The 20,989-nt window shown below is 41.6% G+C and overlaps 1 protein-coding gene across 1 annotated transcript in view; it reads right to left on the bottom strand.

The window, feature by feature from the left end:
* LOC118621363 (adenylate cyclase type 10-like) overlaps positions 1-20,989 on the bottom strand; it is a 50,962-nt gene that overhangs the window by 5,995 nt on the left and 23,978 nt on the right. The window contains 5 exon segments of the mRNA XM_036248678.1: positions 2,083-2,208; positions 2,575-2,794; positions 7,255-7,318; positions 9,673-10,002; positions 10,787-11,059. Of these exon segments, the coding sequence (XP_036104571.1) occupies positions 2,083-2,208; positions 2,575-2,794; positions 7,255-7,318; positions 9,673-10,002; positions 10,787-11,059 (1,013 nt within the window).

Below are 20,989 nucleotides of genomic sequence, written 5' to 3'. Positions count from 1 at the left end.
TATCATATACCTTCACGTTCTAAGGCTAAACCCTCAGAGAGAGTGGTCAAGTCTATGGTGATTCCAGAACAATTGTGGGAAGACTGCAAAATAAATTCTTATAAAGAAAAAGAAATGGATTGGGAGGAGGGTGTCAATGGGGGGAAAAGGAGAAACATCTGTAACAAAAATAAAATAAAATAAAATAAAATAAATAAAGAGAGAAATAAGTGCCCTGGCCAGTTTTCTCAGTGGTTAGAGTGTTGGCCCGCAGATCAAAGAGTTGTGGGTTCGATTCCAGTCAAGGGCATGTACCTCGGTTGCAGTTCGTCCCCGGCCCTGGTCGGGGGTACTGCAGGATACACCAGTCAATGTGTCCCTCTCATGTCGTTGTTTCTCTCTCGTTCTCCCTCCCTCCCACTCTATTTGAAGATAAATGAAAAAATATCCTCAGGTGAAGATTAAAAGAAAAAAGAAAAATAAATATTATTTAACTTTGCTCCAAAGACCTCTTGGTTGAAATACAAGTAATGCAATACTGTGGACAATTCTAATATTCCCTTTGGCATTCAAAGGCATTATACACATTAGCTTTACTCTCTTAACCAGATTATCTTAAGGTTTACATTGAAATTAGTTTTTATATTTTTAATTAAAAAAAAATTGAAGCTCAGCTCTCTAACAAGACATCTATCCCTTGAGGTTTTATGGAGCCATTATTTATGAACTGCTAAATAATTATCCCAACACATATGGTCTGTTGGATTTAACACTCATAAGGCTGGGAGAAGTCACTCAGCTGTCCTAAATTATTCATAAACAATAAACAAGTTTACTTCTATCTGTCCTTTGAAAATGAAATATTTCACAATGTAATTTCCTCAGAGTTTTTTTTTTTGTTACACAAATCTCATTCCCTGAAAATATTTGTTATACATGTTATAGAATATTATTTTTTTAAAAGCAAGATAAAAAAGGAAGGGGGAGCCTCATACACCTTGATGCATGCCGAGCCCCCTGGTAGAACACACAAAGATACTTACCGGTGGGGAAGACACACAGCGGCTGAGTGACAGGGTTGGGGAAATTTTCAACGGTATGTTTTTGTTTTGTTTCTTCTAGCTTTATTGGGTATATCTGACACATGATATTGTGTAAGTTTAATGTGGGCAATGTGATTTTTTAAATTGAGATCTAATTGACATATAACATTGTATTAGTTTTAGTTGTACAACATGATTCGTTATATGTATATATTGCAAAATAATTGTATAATAAGTTAACGTCCATCGCCACACAGTTACAAATCTTTTTTTCTTATGATGAGAACTTTTGAGATCTACTCTCTTAGCAATTTTCAATTATACAACACAGTTTTATTAACTGTACTCACTACACTGTACATTATATCCCCATGACTGGGCAATTCACAGAAAAATCAATGACTAATAAACATGCCAAAATAATGTGCCATATTAGTTAACATAACTTTCATCTATGCATTAGCAAGTTTTAAAAAGACTGATGATATCTGATGTTGGTAAGGATGCAAAGAAATGTGAAAAAGTTGAATTGATATAATATTTTTGGTAGACAATTTGTCAATATATTTACTAAATGTAAAATCTTTCATATCCTCTGCCTTAGTATCTCCAAGAACATTCACCACCGTGCACCTGAAGAGCAGAGTGGTCACGCAGACTGATGCGCGCATACTGTGAGATGCTTGGAGCTGTAGCTGTAGCTGTGAGCAGAGGTGTACCAATACGCAAATGCGTTCAATCTGCACCATGAAAAATAAAAGTCAGCTACAGAAGAGAATGAGGAATATAATTCTATTTTTAAAATGACCCACAACAATGACCTGACTATGTGCACATCGGCAGTGGTGTCTGCAGAGGCGCAGGGGATCAGTGAAGGCTGTTTCACTTTTTAGATTATATATTTTTCTGTTTGAATTTTTACACCTTTTGTCACATTATCACATTTATAACTGTGCATACACTCACACATGCACACAAAATACACAAAGGGGTTTGAAAAGAAATAATAGGGTAACCCTCACAGAGAAACACCCAAACTTCACGGTCACCCCGGCCTCACCTCTGATCGAAGACGGCAGAAAGCGGCCTCCTGAAACTGACAGATCTTCACCTTGCGCTTTTTCAAAAACGAGAATGCTGAGGGCTGGCCCAGGAGACTGCTTGCCTTCCTCAAATAAAAGAAGGCCTCCAACCCAGACAAAGGAAGGAGAAACTGAATTAGGATCGCCATGGTGCTGGCAGTGCCACATGGGCGCAGGCTGGAGTAAGGATATGAGGAGGGTGGAGATCTGCACTTAATCAGTTGGACTGGGAGGTAGAAACGGGAGCCAGGAGCTGGACTGCACGGCAGGGCAGGGCAGGGGCAGGCTGGCAGCCTGGTGCTCTCTCACTGCCGCATTCCCACTCCTGTGGTCTCCTAAACCCCTTCCAGATCCTTTTTCCCTCCCACTTTCTTCCACTTTTCTCTCCAGGCAAATTGATAGTAAGAAATCCAGCTGAATCCCCCACGTGAAAGGGCTCAGCTGGGGCGCACAGAGCAGGGCTTGCTCACCATGTAATTATCTGACAGATCCAGGGAAGCAGCGGCTGCCTCCAGCAGGTAATAGAAGGCACAGGCGTTTTCTCCGGTGATCAGGCAGTGCTGGGTGAGGGGCCAGAGCACAAGTTTCAGGATTTCCTCACAGTGACAGGGCTTCGTGGTCAGTACATCTTTCTCTGGGCTGGTCTGAGCCAGCTTCCTGCTCACTTGATCCAGGAACTCCTCCTCTGTTCTTGGTGGAGAGAAGATGAAAAAATGACAGTGGCCAGGCAGCAGCCACTTTCTCGTCGGGGCATTATCAGGTCTTTAAGCCACATTCCCAGGTAGCTTTCCTTTATAACTCATTAATTCTATGTCCACCCTCTCTATTAGTCCATACATTTTTTGAAAGTCATGGACCTAATCTATGATGTCAAAGCCCCATTACAAATTTTTAAAAACTCAAAGCCAATCTAAGTACCTCACAAACTAAATGGAGAAATGGCCACACCTAAAGAGTAAACTAACATTGTGTTAAATAAAAACCTAAAAGTATGAACACACAACAACACAAAATCTATGGGATGCAGCGAAAGCAGTTCTGAGAGGGAAGTTCATAGCACTACAGGCCTACCTCAAGAAACAAGAAAAACCTCTAATAGACTATCTAACCTCACAACTTAAAGAACTAGAAAACAAACAAAAAGAAAACGCCAGAGCAAGTAGAAGGAAGGAAATAGTAAATATCAGAGCAGAAATAAATGACATAGAGTCCAAAAAAACAATTCAAAGGATCTGGTTTTTCGAAAAGATAAACAAGATTGATGGACCCTTAGCTAGACTTACCAAGAAACAAAGAGAGAGAACCCAAATACACAAAATCAAAAATGAAAGAGGAGAACTAACAACTGACACCACAGAAATACAAAAGATCCTTAACAACTATTATGAACAATTATATGGCAACAAATTAGATAATCTAAGAGAAATGGACAAATTTCTAGAAACACATAGTCTCCCAAACTGGACCAGGAAGAGATAGAAAACTTGACCAGACCAATAACAACTAAGGAAATTGAACATGTAATCAAGACTCTCCCAGCAAACAAAAGCCCAGGCCCGGATGGCTTCACGGGAGAGTTTTACCGAACATTCAAAAAAGAACTAACGCCCATTCTCCTCAAACTAGTTCAAAAAATTCAAGAAGAAGGAAGACTTCCAAATTCATTTTATGAGGCCAGCATAATTCTAATTCCAAAACCAGAAAAAGACACTACAAAGAAAGAAAACTACAGGCCAATATCCCTGATAAACATAGACGCCAAAATCCTGAACAAAATACTAGCAAAGCAGATCCAGCAATACGTCAAAAAAAAATTATTCACCATGACCAAGTGGGATTCATCCCAGGGATGCAAGGCTGGTATAATATTTGCAAATCAATAAATGTGATACACCACATAAATAAAATGAAGAATAAAAACCACATGATCATATCAATAGATGCCGAAAAAGCCTTTGACAAAATCCAGCATCCATTTCTGGCAAAAATGCTCAGCAATGTGGGAATAGAGGGATCATATCTCAACATAATAAAGGCCATATATGAAAGACCTACAGCCAACATCATACTCAATGGGCAGAAACTCAAAGCATTTCCCTTAAGAACAGGAACAAGACAAGGATGCCCACTTTCACCAATCTTATTTAACATAGTACTGGAAGTCTTAGCCACAGCAATCAGACAGGAAGAAAAAATAAAAGGGATCCAAATTGGAAAGGAGGAAGTAAAAGTGTCATTATTTGCAGATGACATGATACTATACGTAGAAAACCCCAAAGACTCCATCAAAAATTTACTAGACTTAATAAATGAATTTAGCAAAGTAGCAGGATACAAAATTAACATCAAGAAATCGATGGCATTCTTATACACCAGTGATGAACTCACAGAAAGAGAAACTAAAAAACAATCCCATTCACCATTGCAGCAGAAAAATTAAGATACCTAGGAATAAACTTAACCAAAGAAATAAAGGACCTATTCGCAGAAAACTACACAGGTCATTGAAAAAAGAAATAGAGGAAGATATAAAAAGTGGAAGCACATGCCTTGTTCATGGATTGGAAGAATTAACATCATTAAAATGTCCATACTACCCAAAGCAATCTATAGATTCAATGCAATCTCCATCAAAATACCAATGACATACTTTACAGAACTAGAACAAATACTTCAAAAGTTCATATGGAACCAAAAAAGACCTCGAATAGCCACAGCAATCTTGAAAAAGAAGAACAAAGTAGGAGAGATCACATTACCAGATTTCGGGTTATACTACAAAGCCACTGTAATCAAAACAGCCTGGTACTGGCACAAGAACAGACAGATAGACCAGTGGAAGAGAACAGAGAACCCAGAAATGGGCCCAAAACAATATGCTCAATTTATATTTGACAAAGGTGGCAAGAGCATACATTGGAGTAAAGACAGCCTCTTTAATAAATGGTGTTGGGAAAATTGGACAGCTACATGCAAAAAAATGAAACTAGACCATCAACTTACACTATACACAAGAATAAACTCAAAATGGATAAAAGACTTAAATGTGACTCATGAATCCATAAAAAATCCTAGAAGAAACTGTAGGTAACAAAATTTCAGACATTATACGCAGCAGAATTTTCACTGATACATCACCTAAGGCAACAGAAACAAAGGAGAAAATGAACACATGGGACTACATCAAACTCAAAAGCTTCTGCACTGCAAAAGAAACAACCACCAAAATGGGAAAGCAACCCACTGTATGGGAGAGCATAATTGCCAATGATATATCAGATAAAGGGTTAATTTCCAATATATATATAGAGTGCTCATACAACTAAACAAAAGGAAGACAAAAAACCCAATTAAAAAATGGGCAGAAGAACTAAATAGACACCTCTCCAAACAGGACATACAAATGGCCAAGAGACATATGAAAAAATGCTCAACATCACTAATCATCAGAGAGATGCAAATTAAAACAATAATGAGGTATCACCTCACACCCATCAGAATGGCTGCCATCAACAAATCATCAAACAACAAGTGTTGGTGAGGGTGTGGAGAAAAGGGGACTCTAGTATACTGCTGGTGGGAATGCAGACTGGTGCAGCCACTATGGAAAACAATATGGTGTTATCTCAAAAAATTAAAAATTGAACTTCCATTTGACCCAGTTATCCGACTTCTAGGAATATACCGTAAGAAGCCTGAAACACCCATCAGAAAGAATATATGTACCCCCATGTTCATAGCAGCACTATTTACAATAGCTAAGATCTGGAAACAGCCCAAATGTCTATCAGTAGACGAATGGATAAAAAAGCAGCGGTACATATACACAATGGAGTACTACGCAGCTATAAGAAAGAAAGATCTCTTATCCTTTGAGACGACATGGAGGACCTGAGAAGTATTATCCTAAGCGAAACAAGCCAAACAGAGAAAGACAAGTATCATATGATCTCACTTATTTGTGGAATATAATGAACATAACAGTCTGAGGAATGGGGTAGTCCCAGAGACGTGGAAATGGGGTACAGACGGACAATCCCCTGAAGAGGGGGTGGTGGGGGAGAGATAAACCACAGAACTTTTATGCATGTATGCATGAACAATGGACATGGACAACAAAGCTGGGGACAGGGTGGGGAGGGAGTGGGTGGGGGGACTCAGTGGGGGAAAAAGGAGAAACATCTGTAACAAAAATAAATTAATTAATTAAATTTTTAAAAAAGTAAAAGTGATACAAAGCAGTAAGTTACACTGCATTTATCTATTAACATATTTGAACTTTGTCATAGCACATTTGAGTATTGTTTTATACACACCACCATCTTACCCTACAACAACCCTGTCATTCCAGCAGGCAAATGGTACCATCCTTTTGCAGATGAAGACACTGAGACTCAGACAGCTTAGTGACTTCCATATGGCCTTGCAGCTCTTGAGTAGAATCAGAACTAGAGATCATCTCTCTGACCACCAGTCCAGTGCTCTTTCAACAGGTACCATGAGTTCAAAAGAGGTCAGGTCTCTTTGAGACAGAATGATCAAAAACAGTGGGCACTGAGGAGGGCTCTGAAGGATGCTGAACATTCTGATAAGTAGAGGACGTGGAGACCACTTAGTATTTTTATAAAGGAGAACTGTGTGAGCCAGACACACAGGCGTATAGGGAGGTGATTCATGTCAAATATAGACAGATTTCTGTTTGAAAATAGGATATCAAGTTGAATAAGAGATAGAAAACTACAGCCTTGCTGGTGAACTTGAGGTAGGGACATTTAAAATCAATGGACAGACATTTGAAAGCCAGAAGATAGGGAAATGTAAATTCATTTTAATATCAGCTGTGGTAAAAAGTAATTGAGAAGGCAAATTTATAGCTAAAAAAAAACAAACAAAACAAAACTGCTATGTGAACAATGCATTTGAGAACTACTGAAGATTTTCTTACCCACTAAGAAATAATTTCTCTACAAAAAAATAAAAAATTGCCTTTCCAAATCTCTATTAACTTGAATTTTAGGCTGAGTAAAAGAGTCAATACTCCTGGGTGGTCAGATGCCTTCCTGGTCTGCAGGTGATGTGAGTGCCCAGTCTAATGGTCGGCTGTGTCTCATCTCTGCCCCCTCATGCCCATTCCCAGCATCTCCATCTACCTGCAGTGTTCACTTGCGAAGGCCTCCCGACTTCTGGATGGTTTTTCCTGGAGCTGAAAACTGTCTGTAGGGAGAAAAAGATGATTACCTTTAATTATCCATGTTTGTATTAACTGAGGACATTTTAAATTCCTAACTACCTTTCCTCTGCAGTTTAGTTTATGATGTAATTGCCCCTCCCACTATAATAATGATTAGTTTAGGTTTAATATTTGCCTAAACACAACATTTGGATGATAGATTGCAAATTCCTTAATGGTAACTATTTGTGATTCAGATAGTAACTCCTTTCATTCACAAACCTTGCAAACCAGTTCCTAATTTGCAGGAGGCACTCAATATTGGCAAATAAATAAAGTTTCCATTTGGTTTGATGGCTACTTCTAATAGTAGAAATCCCTACTCTAGACCTTTAGGTTTGTGAACAGAGCAGAGAAAACCACAGAACCTAAGACCTAGTGAGAAAATCATGAGGGCACAAGATGCCACAGTGCACTAGAGCCTCGGTGGCCAGCAGAGGTTTCCAACTTGACCTAGTTGGCCTTAAATAGCCTTTATCCTCCAGATTTGCCTCTTCCTCTATAGCTGCCTTCTCAAGTCAAAAGCAAAGACTGGGACTGGCGTAGCCATGTTACACGTCAGCGCTCAGAGGCACAGGTGGTGGGACTGAAAGGAAGGAGGAGTCTAAGAGAGCTGCTGCAGGGAGGACTTGTGTCAAGTAAAAGGACTGGCTCTCTGATGATTTAACGATGTCAAACAGGGTCAGGTAAGGATAAGGTAACTAAGAACGCAGGAGTTTGGCAGCACTACTGCCCTGCACAATTCCCAGGGCACCATCACTTCACAGCTGTGTGAACAGCACCCCCTCAATTTGTGCAGGGCCTGGTCTGCATGGCTGTGCACAGAGGCCTCCTTGGGGTTCAGCTATGCCGGGAAGGTCTAGAGCAGCAGTTCTCAACTGGTGGGTCGCAACCCCTTTGGGGGTAGAATGACCCTTTCACAGGGGTCGCCTAAGACACAACAGTAGCAAAAAACAGTTATGAAGTAGCAACAAAAATAATTTTATGGTTGGGGGTCACCACAACATGAGGAACTGTATTAAAGGGTCGCGGCATTAGGAAGGTTGACAACCACTGGTCTAGAGCCTCTCTCACAGGGACCAATTAGACTGTCTAATCTAAAGCTGATGTTGACCTCTTAAAAACAAAGGCCATATAGGAAAGGTGAATGACCGCGTAACTTCATCACAACACCCGACTAAGACATTCATGGTTATTGTCCTCTTTCCCCTCAGAAAGTGCACAAGTACAAATGCTCCTCCAGTTCATCATCAATGACCAACTTCTCCGTCACTGGTCTATCTTCTCAGTGTCATTAGAATGTTACAGCTGTTAGAAGTATTAGGAACATGGACCAAATCCTTCATTATAGTCCTTTACCACCAATACATCACCATCTCTCTCACATCCCTCACCCCTGCCAACACCAATACCAACTTCTCTTCCATCAAAGTCGAAAAAGAGAAGAATGGTTGGGTCTTCACAGCTGTTTTCAACTACAGAAGAAGGCACAACTCTGCAAAATGGGTGAGAAAAAGGTAGACTTCACACTGATAAAAGAAGAAATTTCCTAATAGCTGTTGGCAATGACACAAGATGTCCTGTAAGGTAAACTAAGTGAAAATGTTAAAACAAAGATGAGTGAACTCTTATCTGGGGTGTGGAGAAGGGTCACAGGCTTTGGGGACCATCTATCCACTAATCCAACCTTCCTCAAGCAGCTGACTCCTACTTATCCTTCAAGTCTAACTTCTGGCAGTATCTCCTCCAAAAACGAGTCTTCTCCTCCTCACTCCTCAGGCTGGATAATGATATCCACCCCTATGCATGCCATGTTCATCTAGTTTTCCATGCTGTTGGAGTTCTCTATATGTCTCTATCACCCCCCAAAACTGATCATTTTAGGGACCAAGGCTCATTCATTTTGTATTCTCAACAGCATTTGTTACACATAGATCCAACATATGTGTGCTGAGCTGAATAATTAATTATAACAATAAAAAACAATAATTAAGATGTGTTGTGTACTAACGATGTGCCTGGCACTATTCAGGGCACGTTATACATTTTAATTCATTTAATCCTCACAACAACCCTATAAAGGTGATATTGTTATTTGTCTCAGTTAATTGAGGTTAAGGAACTTGCCCAAGATTGCCAACCAAAACAAGTATGATCTCTAATGTTGCTTTTAACTTGGAGATTACATTTTTCTTATCTCTGGTACTTCAGGAATAAATGGCTCTTTCCACCTATTTTTCTCCCTTAATGTGATTTCACCTTTTGGATAGGGAGCTCCAAGTTTATGAATAAAGAGAGGTGCTGTCCATATGTCCTCTTTCTGCCTCCCTGGGTTTACCTTTGGGCAAAGGCAGCTGCAATTTGTCTGTGGTCACTTGTGTTAGCACAGAGCCAGTATCTCTGTAACTACAGAATCGGAATGTTCCTCTGGAGCTTTTAATAGGACAGATGGCAAAACGGTGGAAGGGGACAAAGTCCCCGCGCTGACAGCTCCCACAGCGGCAGGCCAAGGGTTGGAGAAACCAGGCACATTTGAGATGCAGGGCAATCTGCTGCACCTTGGGCCACAGCTCCCAAGCAGCTGCCCGTAACAGAGGCACTCCAAATTCTAGCACCTCAGGTTGAGGTAGGAACAGTTCCTCGTTCAGCTCGAGAGGAGAGCCAGCACCTGAAATACAGAAAAATCTGTCAGAATCTCCCTTGAAGTCTTTGTATGCTACCACGTAACAAACTCCTAAGTGCTAAATTAAAAAAAAAAATTTTTATTTACAATTCCCACTTTGTATTACTGCCTACTTTGTACAAAGAATTTATACCAATCTGAGAATGATAGTGATCATATCTAGTATAAAGTACCATGAAGAAGGAATGATCAGGACTACAGAAGTACAGTTGGGTAGATTTCTTAGTTGTTTCTCCTAAGATGAGTTTTTGTGCTACAAGTTATTATAAATGTCAAATCATCAGAAATGCTCTGTATAGATATAAGAACCCAACCTTTACAAAGTCAAAAGGAAATTATCTGTGGATTATACATATTTTGAGTATTCTATGCCACAATTTTATTCTTTCATGTGGAGAATCTGAGAAGATCTGATTCAGTACCATATATATTTATCTTCTTTGTGAATTTCTAAAATGAGAAATAGCTTATCCTTCTTTCTTATTATCTATACCTAGAAGCCAATAAAGGATTACGGCAATATTTTCTTAACCAAACATCAAAACACAAGGAGACAGAATTCTTGAAATTAAGACAATTCTGAAAATACAGCTATTCAATATAACTATGATGCTTTCGTGATTAGAATACTTGTTTCCCCCATTTCTTAGCTATACGCTTTAAGAGAATGAGGCCCTTGATATATGATATTGAAGTTCTGTCTCACAGACCCCCCCTCCCCCAAGGCTCTCTCTTCAGGCTTGAGAACAAGGGAGCAGCTCTTCCTCACCCGACTTTTTCTTTTCCGCTTTGGTTTTTCCAATGATCTCAATAGAAAAAGGCATTAATTTTGGCTCAACAGGAAGCTCCTGGCTCTTGTTGCACCAGCGGAACACGTGTATGTCCACAAGAGCCCTCAGCACCCGCAGTAGCTTATGTTTACCCCAGCCAGGCAGCAGGTGCTGTAGCAGACCTATGTGGAAGGAGTGACCAATGACTGCAGCACACTTAACCAGCAGCTGTTCTTCTGGGCTCAATTGATCCAGTTGGATTACTGCTATTTCTGGAGGGAAAAAATCAGCAATGAACACGCTTTCTACAACAAAGAGTACATTGTGTTGATAATCAGTTCATTTAAAAAATACCAACGCTTGCTTTTTGTCCACCCCTTCTTCACTCAGCTAAACCTCTTCAAAGAGCCTTGTCTCCACGTCCTCGTGCCTCATTCATTGTTCAACCAACAACAATCATATTTTCATCACATCACTGAAACTCACCAAAACCTTTTGTTGGTAAACCCAAAGGTATGCCCTGAATCATTCAGCCAAACTAGAAATTTTTCCCATTTCCATGACTAGTAAATACTCAGACTCTTTCTTCGTACTGTGGACTAAACATGGAGGCCAGGCTTCCTGGTCTTAGAATTCTAATAATTATAAAGATCTTAATTAACTCTAACCATCATAGTAAATCTTTCCATATTATGACCCATATATTAAAGCAGTCCATATTGCACCAGTAAGTCACCAAGCCAAAAATCTTGCATATGTTTCCTCCTAAACAATTTTAGTATAAGTAGTCATTTTTACCTAGATCACTATAATACCCTATTTTGAACATCTCCAATTTCCTCTCATTCTTATCCCAATAACATTTAGCTACTGGCAGTTATATATGTCAGGTACAAATATAATGTCATGTCAGTCTCCTTCTTAAGTAATTTCATAACTTATGTGGTCTTTCACAATCTAGCTTTGGTCTTTCATTAGACCAAGGCTTTGTGGACTGAGCTATTTTAGCTTATGAGTTAACATATTCCTTTTCCTTCTCTATGGACAATGTTGACCTTGGGTTAACTTTCTAGTACTTTCCCAGGATCTTGATAAAATTAGAATGTTATCTGAGTTACCAAGTAACATCGCTTACGTTAGGAAGGATCCCTGATTGGAAACAGATTTGTATTAAGAAAACTGTGAATAAGCTATAAATACCTGGGGGTAAGCCACAGCATTGGGCTTCCTTGGGTGTAGTAAATCTGATAACAGGTCATGTCCCTTGCAGGGCCTGGAAGTTATGCCTGCAGGGCTGTTATAAGAGATACCAGTTTTTAGCTGGGGCAGGGGCTTCTATGCACCCATCCACATGGTCTCATTCCATCACACCTAAGCTAGTCTTTGAGTCTCCAGAGAATAGCAGTGGAAACTGCTATGAAGACTCTCACTGAAGAAAACCACCTGCTGCTATTCTGCTAGCATGCTGTGTTTCCTGATTTGTGTCCCTCTAATTTAGTAAAGTCATTGCCAAGTGTGGCCTATCATAGTTGTAGGAATATGACCTGTCTAGATCAGCGGTTCTCAACCTGTGGGTTGTGACCCCTTTGGTGGTCAAACGACCTTTCACAGGGGTCGCCTAAGACCTAACAGTAGCAAAATTACAGTTATGAAGTAGCAATAAAAATAATTTTATGGTTGGGGTCCCCACAACATGAAGAACTATATTAAAGGGTCATGGCATTAGGAAGACAGAAAACCACTGGAGATAGACTTAAAGCCTCCAGAATGATTTATAAAAGTCAATGTTCATTGAATATTTATAATGTACCGTGATTTATTTCATTTAATCCTTGACCCCCTGAGCTAGGAGCTATCATTATCCTCATTCGAGTAATGAGAAGACTAAGACTTACATAAGTTAATTTATCTAAGGTTCCACAGCCAGTCAGTGGAGGAGCCAACAGTATCCAGAGTCCTGGCTCTTAACTACCATGGTGGTCTGTACTGTGATTTCTTATGCATGCCTCATATTCTCAGCAAGACCATCCTTAACTTGAACATATGCTTATTCATCATCACATCCCTTCAGGGGGCTTAATATAGTACACTGCCCATCAAACACTTGAATATTAAAGAAAAACTGATCTCTAAAAAGAACATCCCTGGTCCAATTATGCCTATCTAATTCTAATGGCTTCTTTATAAGTCATTATAAACTTACTTTGCACTCTTTTCATTAAACTCCTGCTATGTGCATAACACTGTCTCTTCACTAGCACCACAAATTTTCTTAAATTTCAGCAGCATTATCTCCCTTGCGTACTATTTCCTCCAGCACAGGAATATGCACAAAGGGAAACTCAGGACATATTTTTATTAAACAACCAAAAAAAACTTTTCCAGGTTATCAGTCAGCCCCAAAGAGAACAACAGGCTCACTTAAGTAAACCATTACTCAATTCTTTAAAGGGCTTTTTGGGCAGTGCCAGTGTGGGGTTGGGGTTGGAAGGTGGACGTTTTGTAGCAAGGAAATAATGTTAACCTGGGGGTACCAATCTGCAAATAAATGGGACTGCATCCAGAGATCTAGAGATTTGCTCTCTTGCAAATCTGCCTCTCCCTCCAAGCAGCCTGTGCTAGTAGTTTCATTGAGCTGCACCGATCCCGGCAGGCGCTGACCTCGACATGACTCAGACATGCAGTGGGGAGATTGAACATGACCAGCAACGTAACGGTATACAAAAGGGAAGTAGCAATCCGGATCCAAAGTAAACTTCACTTGAGAAAGAGTTTTCTCGAGCCAGTGGTGCTCGGCTTGGGACAGCTGCCAGCATATCTAGTGTTGTGAGGGGTTTTCAGTAAGACAGCATGGGGTCAGTATTTACAGCATTGCAGCAGCTGGCCCAGGAGATCAGTCCCCCTTCGGAGGATACTCCAGAGCTGACTGCCCCCGCATGGTTGCCAAAGGAGGCAAGTTTTCCTTCCCCTCCTCCTCCTTTTGTGGAGAATTTCTTAGCCTCACCACACCCAACCATGGAGGGCTGTCTTATAGAGGCCAGGAGAGCGGGCAACCTTGGGGCTTTCCCAGCTAATAATGCGGCCAGGTCAACGACCTGTGCATGAATGTTTGCCCTATCAGGTTTTTAAAGAATCCAGGCAAAGTATAAAGGAGAATGGTTTGCAAAGTTCCTTTACTATAGGAATGTTGGAGGGAATAGCTGGTAGTCAGTTATCTGATGATTCCTTGGGATTGGACGGTGCTAGCAAAAACTGTGTTGATGCTGGCCCCATTCACCATGTAGAAGTTAGAATATCAGGAGAGAGCCACACAAAAGGCATTGGAAAATTTTGGAACAGAGATTCCTATTGGACCATACACGTTACTAGGACAAGGAAACTATTTAGATCCCCAAGTACAGGCAAGGCAAGATGCTAGATTGTTTTATCAGGCCTCAGATATAGCTACTAAAGCTTGGCGAAGGATTCCAGAGTCTGGAGGAAAGACAGGCTCTTATGCTACCAGTAGGCAAGAAGCACAGGAATCTTATGTGTCTTTCAATGATTGGTTGCACGCGGCCATAGTAAATAGATAGATAATGCAGGAGCAGTTGATACATTGCTATTACAATTGGACTATAAGAATGTTAATGCAGATTGTCAGGCTGTCCTTGCTCCACTGAAGGGGAAAACCACTTGTATAGGGGGATATATAAAGGCATGTCAAGCAATCATGAAGAAAAAATAAAAGGGATCCAAATTGGAAAGGAGGAAGTGAGGCTGTCATTATTTGCAGATGACATGATATTATATGTAGAAAACCCCAAAGACTCCATCAAAAATCTACTAGACTTAATAAATGAATTTGGCAAAGTAGCAGGATACAAAATTAACGTCAAGAAATCGATGGCATTCTTATACACCAATGATGAACTCACAGAAAGAAAAACTAAAAAACAATCCCATTCACCATTGCAGCAAAAAAATTAAGATACCTAGGAATAAACTTAACCAAAGAAATAAAGGACCTATTCACAGAAAACTACAGAACATTGAAAAAAGAAATAGAGGAAGATATAAAAAAGTAGATGTACGTAACTTGTCCATGGATTGGAAGAATTAACATCATTAAAATGTCTATATACCCAAAGCAATCTATAGATTCAATGCAATCCCCATCAAAATACCAATGACATACTTCACAAAACTAGAACAAATACTTCAAAAGTTCATATGTAACCAAAAAAGACCCCAAATAGCCACAGCAATCTTGAAAAAGAAGAACAAAGTAGGAGGGATCACAATACCAGATTTCAGGTTATACTACAAAGCGACTGTAATCAAAACAGCCTGGTACTGGCACAAGAACAGGCAGATAGATCAATGGAACAGAACAGAGAACCCAGAAATGGACCCAAAACAATATGCTCAATTAATATTTGACAAAGGTGGCGAGAGCATACAGTGGAGTATAAGGTGGCAAGAGCATAAACTGGGGACAGGGTGGGAGGGAAGGGGAAGAGGGTATCAATGGGGGAAAAAAGAGAAACAGTAACAAAAATAAATAAATAATTAAAAAAAATAAAGCCTCTTTAATAAATGGTGTTGGGAAAATTGGACAGCTACATGCAAAAAAAATGAAACTAGACCATCAACTTACACTATACACAAGAATAAACTCAAAATGGATAAAAGACTTAAATGTGACTCATGAATCCATAAAAAATCCTAGAAGAAACTGTAGGCAACAAAATTTCAGACATCATATGCAGCAGAATTTTCACTGATACATCACCTAAGGCAACAGAAACAAAGGAGAAAATGAACACATGGGACTACATCAAACTCAAAAGCTTCTGCACAGCAAAAGAAACCACCACCAAAATGGGAAAGCAACCCACTGTATGGGAGAGCATAATTGCCAATGATATTTCAGATAAAGGGTTAATTTCCAATATATATAGAGTGCTCATACAGCTCCACAAAAGGAAGACAAAGAACCCAATTAAAAAATGGGCAGAGGAACTAAATAGACACCTCTCCAAACAGGACATACAAATGGCCAAGAGACATATGAAAAAATGCTCAACATCACTAATCATCAGAGAGATGCAAATTAAAACAACAATGAGGTATCACCTCACACCTGTCAGAATGGCCACCATCAACAAATCATCAAACAACAAGTGTTGGCGAGGGTGTGGAGAAAAGGGGACTCTAGTATACTGCTGGTGGGAATGCAGACTGGTGCAGCCACTATGGAAAACAATATGGTGTTATCGCAAAAAATTAAAAGTTGAACTTCCATTTGGCCCAGTGATCCCACCTCTAGGAATATACCCTAAGAAGCCTGAAACACCCATCAGAAAGAATATATGTACCCCCATGTTCATAGCAGCACTATTTACAATAGCTAAGATCTGGAAACAGCCCAAATGTCCATCAGTAGACAAATGGATAAAAAGCTGTGGTACATATACACAATTGAGTACTATGCAGCTGTAAGAAAAAAAGATCTCTTATCTTTTGAGACGACATGGAGGGACCTGGAAAGCATTATCCTAAGTGAAACAAACCAAACAGAGAAAGACAAGTATCATATGATCTCACTTATTTGTGGAATATCATGAACATAACAGTCTGAGGAATGGGGTAGTCCCAGAGACGTGGAAGTGGGGTACAGACTGACAATTACCAGAAGAGGGGGTTGGGGGGAGAGATAAACCACAAAACTTATATGCATGTATGCATGAACAATGGACATGGACAACAAAGCTGGGGACAGGGTGGGAGGGAGGGGGAGAAGGGTATCAATGGGGGAAAAAGAGAAATCTCTATAACAATGATAAATAAATAAATTTAAAAAAATAAAATAAAGGCAAGTCAAAATGTTGGGACAGAAATTTATCCGTCCAGAGCTTTAGCAGTTGCTCTTGAGACATTGCCAATTGGAGAATTCAATAAAAAACAACAAGGGTCCAAATTATGTTTTAATTGTGGCAAACCAGGGCATTTTCAAAAGGACTGTAAAAAAGGAAATGCCAGAACTATGGCCTTCTTACTATGCTTTGTCCTCGATGTGGCAAAAGGCTGCATTGGGCCAGTAAGTGTAAGTCTAAATTGTGGGGTGGGGGGTAGGAAGATGGACGTTTTGTAACCTTGTGTTAAGCACTCTCAACCTTGTGTTAATGCATTCTCGCTATCTGGCCTGCCCAGGAATATTGGGTGCTTCATTTGCATGTGAATAAGGGTTTGTTATCTTTTGGCTTCAAGGTGTCTTCCCATAAAAAGCAAGAGACAGCCCTGGCTGGTTTGACTCAGCTGTTGGAGCGAAGGCCTGCGGTCCCAAGAGACCCAGGTTTGGTTCCTGCTAAGGGCATGTACCTTGGTTGCAGTTTGTCCCTGGTCCTGGTTGGGTCGTGCGGGTGGCAGCCACTCGACGTGTCTCTTTCATATTGATAGTTCTCTCTCTTTCTCTCCCTCCCACTCTATCTGAACAAAAAAATGGAAAAATGTCCTCAGGTGAGGATTAAAAAAAAAAGCAAGAGACAAATTAAAGAGAAATTAAAGTAATGCTTAAGGCTGTGGTTTTCGTGTATTAACACGGGAAACCTGAATCGCTCAACTCCTTTCGTCATCCTGCTGGGTTCCTGGAGCCCCCTCCACAGTAAGAGGGAATGCAGGGTTTGGGCGCACTGGTCAGGGTGATGTTCTCTGGACTGCGGCTATTAACACCATTGCTCTCCACTAACATACGAGGGCCACTGTTTTCAGGATTAGTGAATACAGGGGCAGACATTTCTATTATAACAACACGGGAATGGCCTAAGGAATGACCTAAAGCCCCGGTACCTGCTAGTAACAGGAGTGGGAGGAACTCAAGCTCCTCAACAAAGTCCTCGCTCCCTTTCTGGTACAGGCCCAGATGCACAAAAAGGTTGGATTCCACCTTATGTCATGGAGTCTCCCCTAAATATGGGGGGAAGGGATCTTCTCTCTCAATGGGGAATGGTTATTCAAACCCAGCCTTTTGGCTAGGGGTCACTGGTAAAATTCCCCTCCTTTCATTGGCCTGGAAAACAACAGAGCCAATATGGGTTGATCAGTGGCCCTTAAAAGGGGAAAAACTGTTACATGCAAACAGATTAGTGAAAGAGCAATTAGAAGCAGGTCATATGGAACCTTCAGTCCCTGGAACACTCCCATTTTTGTAATCCCTAAAAAGGTGGTAAATGGAGATGACTACATGATTTGAGAGTAATCAGTGCTATTATATAACCCATGGGAGTGTTACTACCTGGGGCTAGAACTGTATTCATTGATGGATCAGGTAAATCTCACAAATCAGGAATAGCCTGGAAAGAAAATGAGGAGTGAAAAAATATCAGCAGCCTCGAGCCCGGGTCAACTCAGCGTACTGAATTACGGGCTGCAATATTAGCTCTTCAACATTTTACAGAAGAGCCCTTAAATATAATTAGTGATTCAAAAACTGGCATCCCGCCCTGGCTGGTTTGGCTCTGCGGTTAGAGCGTCTGCCTGTGGTTGAGAGAGACCCGGGCTAGGTTCCTGCTAAGGGCACGTACCTCAGTTGCAGTTTGTCCCTGGCCCTGGTTGGTTTTGCAGGTGGCAGCCACTTGATGTGTCCCTTTCACGTCGATGTTTCTCTCTCTCTCTCTTCCTCTCTCTCCCTCCCACTCTATCTGAACAAAAAATGGAAAAATGTCCTCGGGTGAGGATAAAAAATAAACTCCAAAACTGGCATCCCCTATAACCCTACAGGACAAGCTATTGTTGAATGTGCTTATGCTACTTTAAAATGACTAATTACAAAACAAAGAGGGGAGTATGGGTGAACCCCCTGTAAATCAGCTTTCTCTGACAATCTATACCTTAAATTTTTTAAATCGAAATCGCTTTGGCACTATAGCTGCGGAGCGACATTTTCGACAAAAGGTTCTGCCACGGGGTCCAAGCCTTTAGTCCGGTACAGAGATCCACAGCCAGGACCTGAATGGCGAAGTCCTGCAGTTCCTGGCTTGGGGGCAGGGGTATGCTTGTGTTTTGTCTCCTACAGGTTCCAAGTGGCTGGCGGCTGGGTGGATAAAATCTTACCATGAATAGGAAGGACCTGACCTTCAACCTGACTCCCCATATGACACAGCTGACCTTGGACATTGGACACTTATCGTAAAACTCGCACTTGATCCCAGACTCAGTCCCAGGGCCCCTCTCAAACCCTTTCTAGGGTTACCTGGGGAAGCCTCAAGCAGTTACAACAATATTCTGAGGAAATGCTAACTAGAATGAGGGCTTCTCTTACCCCAGAGAATATTTTTTGGCTTACTTATCTATAACCTCCACCCCATCTAGGATAGGTGTTTTATGCTGCTTGCTTATATTATTGAACCCTGCAGCAGCAGATACAACATTTGGAGGCCCCAGCAAGATTCCCTGTTTTGCTTCACCAAGGGCTTGATGCCTGGGACGAGAGGCCTCTCCTGATCCGGCCACCGGACCCCTATAGATCTGAGGGGAGGTACCCTGAGTTAAAGGGCCCTCCTACTTAGGTTTCTGATGAGCAGCCGGGAGTCCCCAAGATGATTAAAGGAGACCTGGTAAAGCCTCTGATGGCGTGTTCTGGGTGGCCGGTCTATCTGGATGTGAGAGGGCCGGACACGGCGCAGCCTCTCCTCTCCTGGGGGTTCCCCTAAGACGTTAGGTGGGGTTCAAATCTGGCAAATTCTGTTCATTCAGACCCGCCACTGGGGCGGAAGGGGAGACTGATCACCCCCAAGCGGCATAGGCACCGCTCAGGATGGGGAATTTCTGGAAGGAAATTCAAACAGTGTGTGAGTGGACTCTGTGAATGTAATCGTGTGTGAGTGACCATGCTCCACAAAGTTTGTAAGCAAAAGTTTCTGTCTTGTGTGTCTTCCCTTGTTTTTGTCCTTGTGTGCCTCCCTACTGTGTCTCCCTCAACTTTGTTGCGGTTAGTCTAATCATGGATAGCAGCCCCAGTGCCCAGAAGACCTCATTGGGTGCATTTTGAAACATTCTTAGAGAAGGATTTGAGGAGGTTCTGATTAGGGCACATATACTGATAGTGGGCCCCAAAATGAGCCCCAAGAGAATCCTGGGCAAAGGTAGGGCAGTGCCTGCGAGGCAGAGATACAGCATAAGGCCCGAACAAGTTTCTGGCCCAAACATTTACTCTTAGGGCCCTAATTAGAGATTGCCTTGATCCTGTGCAGGAGGCTAATAAGGTGGGGGAGAAAGGTGTAGTGGAAGACTTGAGGAAAGCCAAGAAAGGCTATGAGTCCTTAATAACTTCCCCACCGTCTTCCGCTACAGCGATGATTAATATTTGTGCTTTGTAGGCCTGGAAAGAGCTCCCCAAAAAAGGAAAAAATTTGCTAGATCTTTCTCATCCATCAGACAAGGACCTGAAGAGCCACATCTAGATTTTGTAGCTTGGCTGCTACAGGTAGTTAACAGAATAATTTATGTTTCAGGGGCCGTCCCTGCTGGTGGGCCACTCTGTGCGTCCTGCATGGCACCATGCTTTGGGACTGGGTTGGTGTGGAGAGCCCCTTGTCCTGGGAAACAGGGTGGCAGGCAAACAGATACACAGGCACTCACCCGGAGGCCACAGGGTTCCTCAGGGAGGGCGGTCAGGACATGGAAGGGGCGTGTTCCTTCAGTGCCAGCCTGAGTAACTTGTCTGTCTGCCACCCCAGGTTTGGCAGCAGCTAGTTTCCAACAGGCTTCTCTGATCTTTGGGGAGTTGAAAATAGGGATCCCAGGTGCAGGCGTGATGTGTTCCTGGAGAATTGAAAAACACTCTGCCCTGCGTAAACTTGCGCACTAGGACGACTCTCCCCTTTCCTGTGTCCTTTTGTAACCTGGGGTGAGAGGATATTCTCCCATCCCTCTGCCCACGGTAGAACCCAAATACTGCCAGGAGGAGGGCTTCCTTGAACACTTGTTTTTTTTTTTTTTTTTCCGGTATGTGTCCCTAGCGGGAACCGAACTTGGGATTCTCTGGTCTGCAGGCCGACGCTCCAACCACTGAGCCAAACCAGCCAGGGGCTTTCTTAGACACTTTTCACCGTGTTCTCCTATTAGGTCTATTGGCTCAATTGGCTGAAATAGCAAAGGTGGTAATAGCAGCCTTAAGGGAAATAGGGCCCTTGGGGAAGGATCACCCTAGAAGGGTCTGG

Source organism: Molossus molossus, unplaced genomic scaffold, assembly GCF_014108415.1.
Source record: "Molossus molossus isolate mMolMol1 unplaced genomic scaffold, mMolMol1.p scaffold_m16_p_8, whole genome shotgun sequence".
Classification (NCBI taxonomy): domain Eukaryota; kingdom Metazoa; phylum Chordata; class Mammalia; order Chiroptera; family Molossidae; genus Molossus; species Molossus molossus.
The sequence above is the reverse complement of the archived record's forward strand: the minus strand, read 5'-3'. Positions and strand labels throughout refer to the sequence as shown.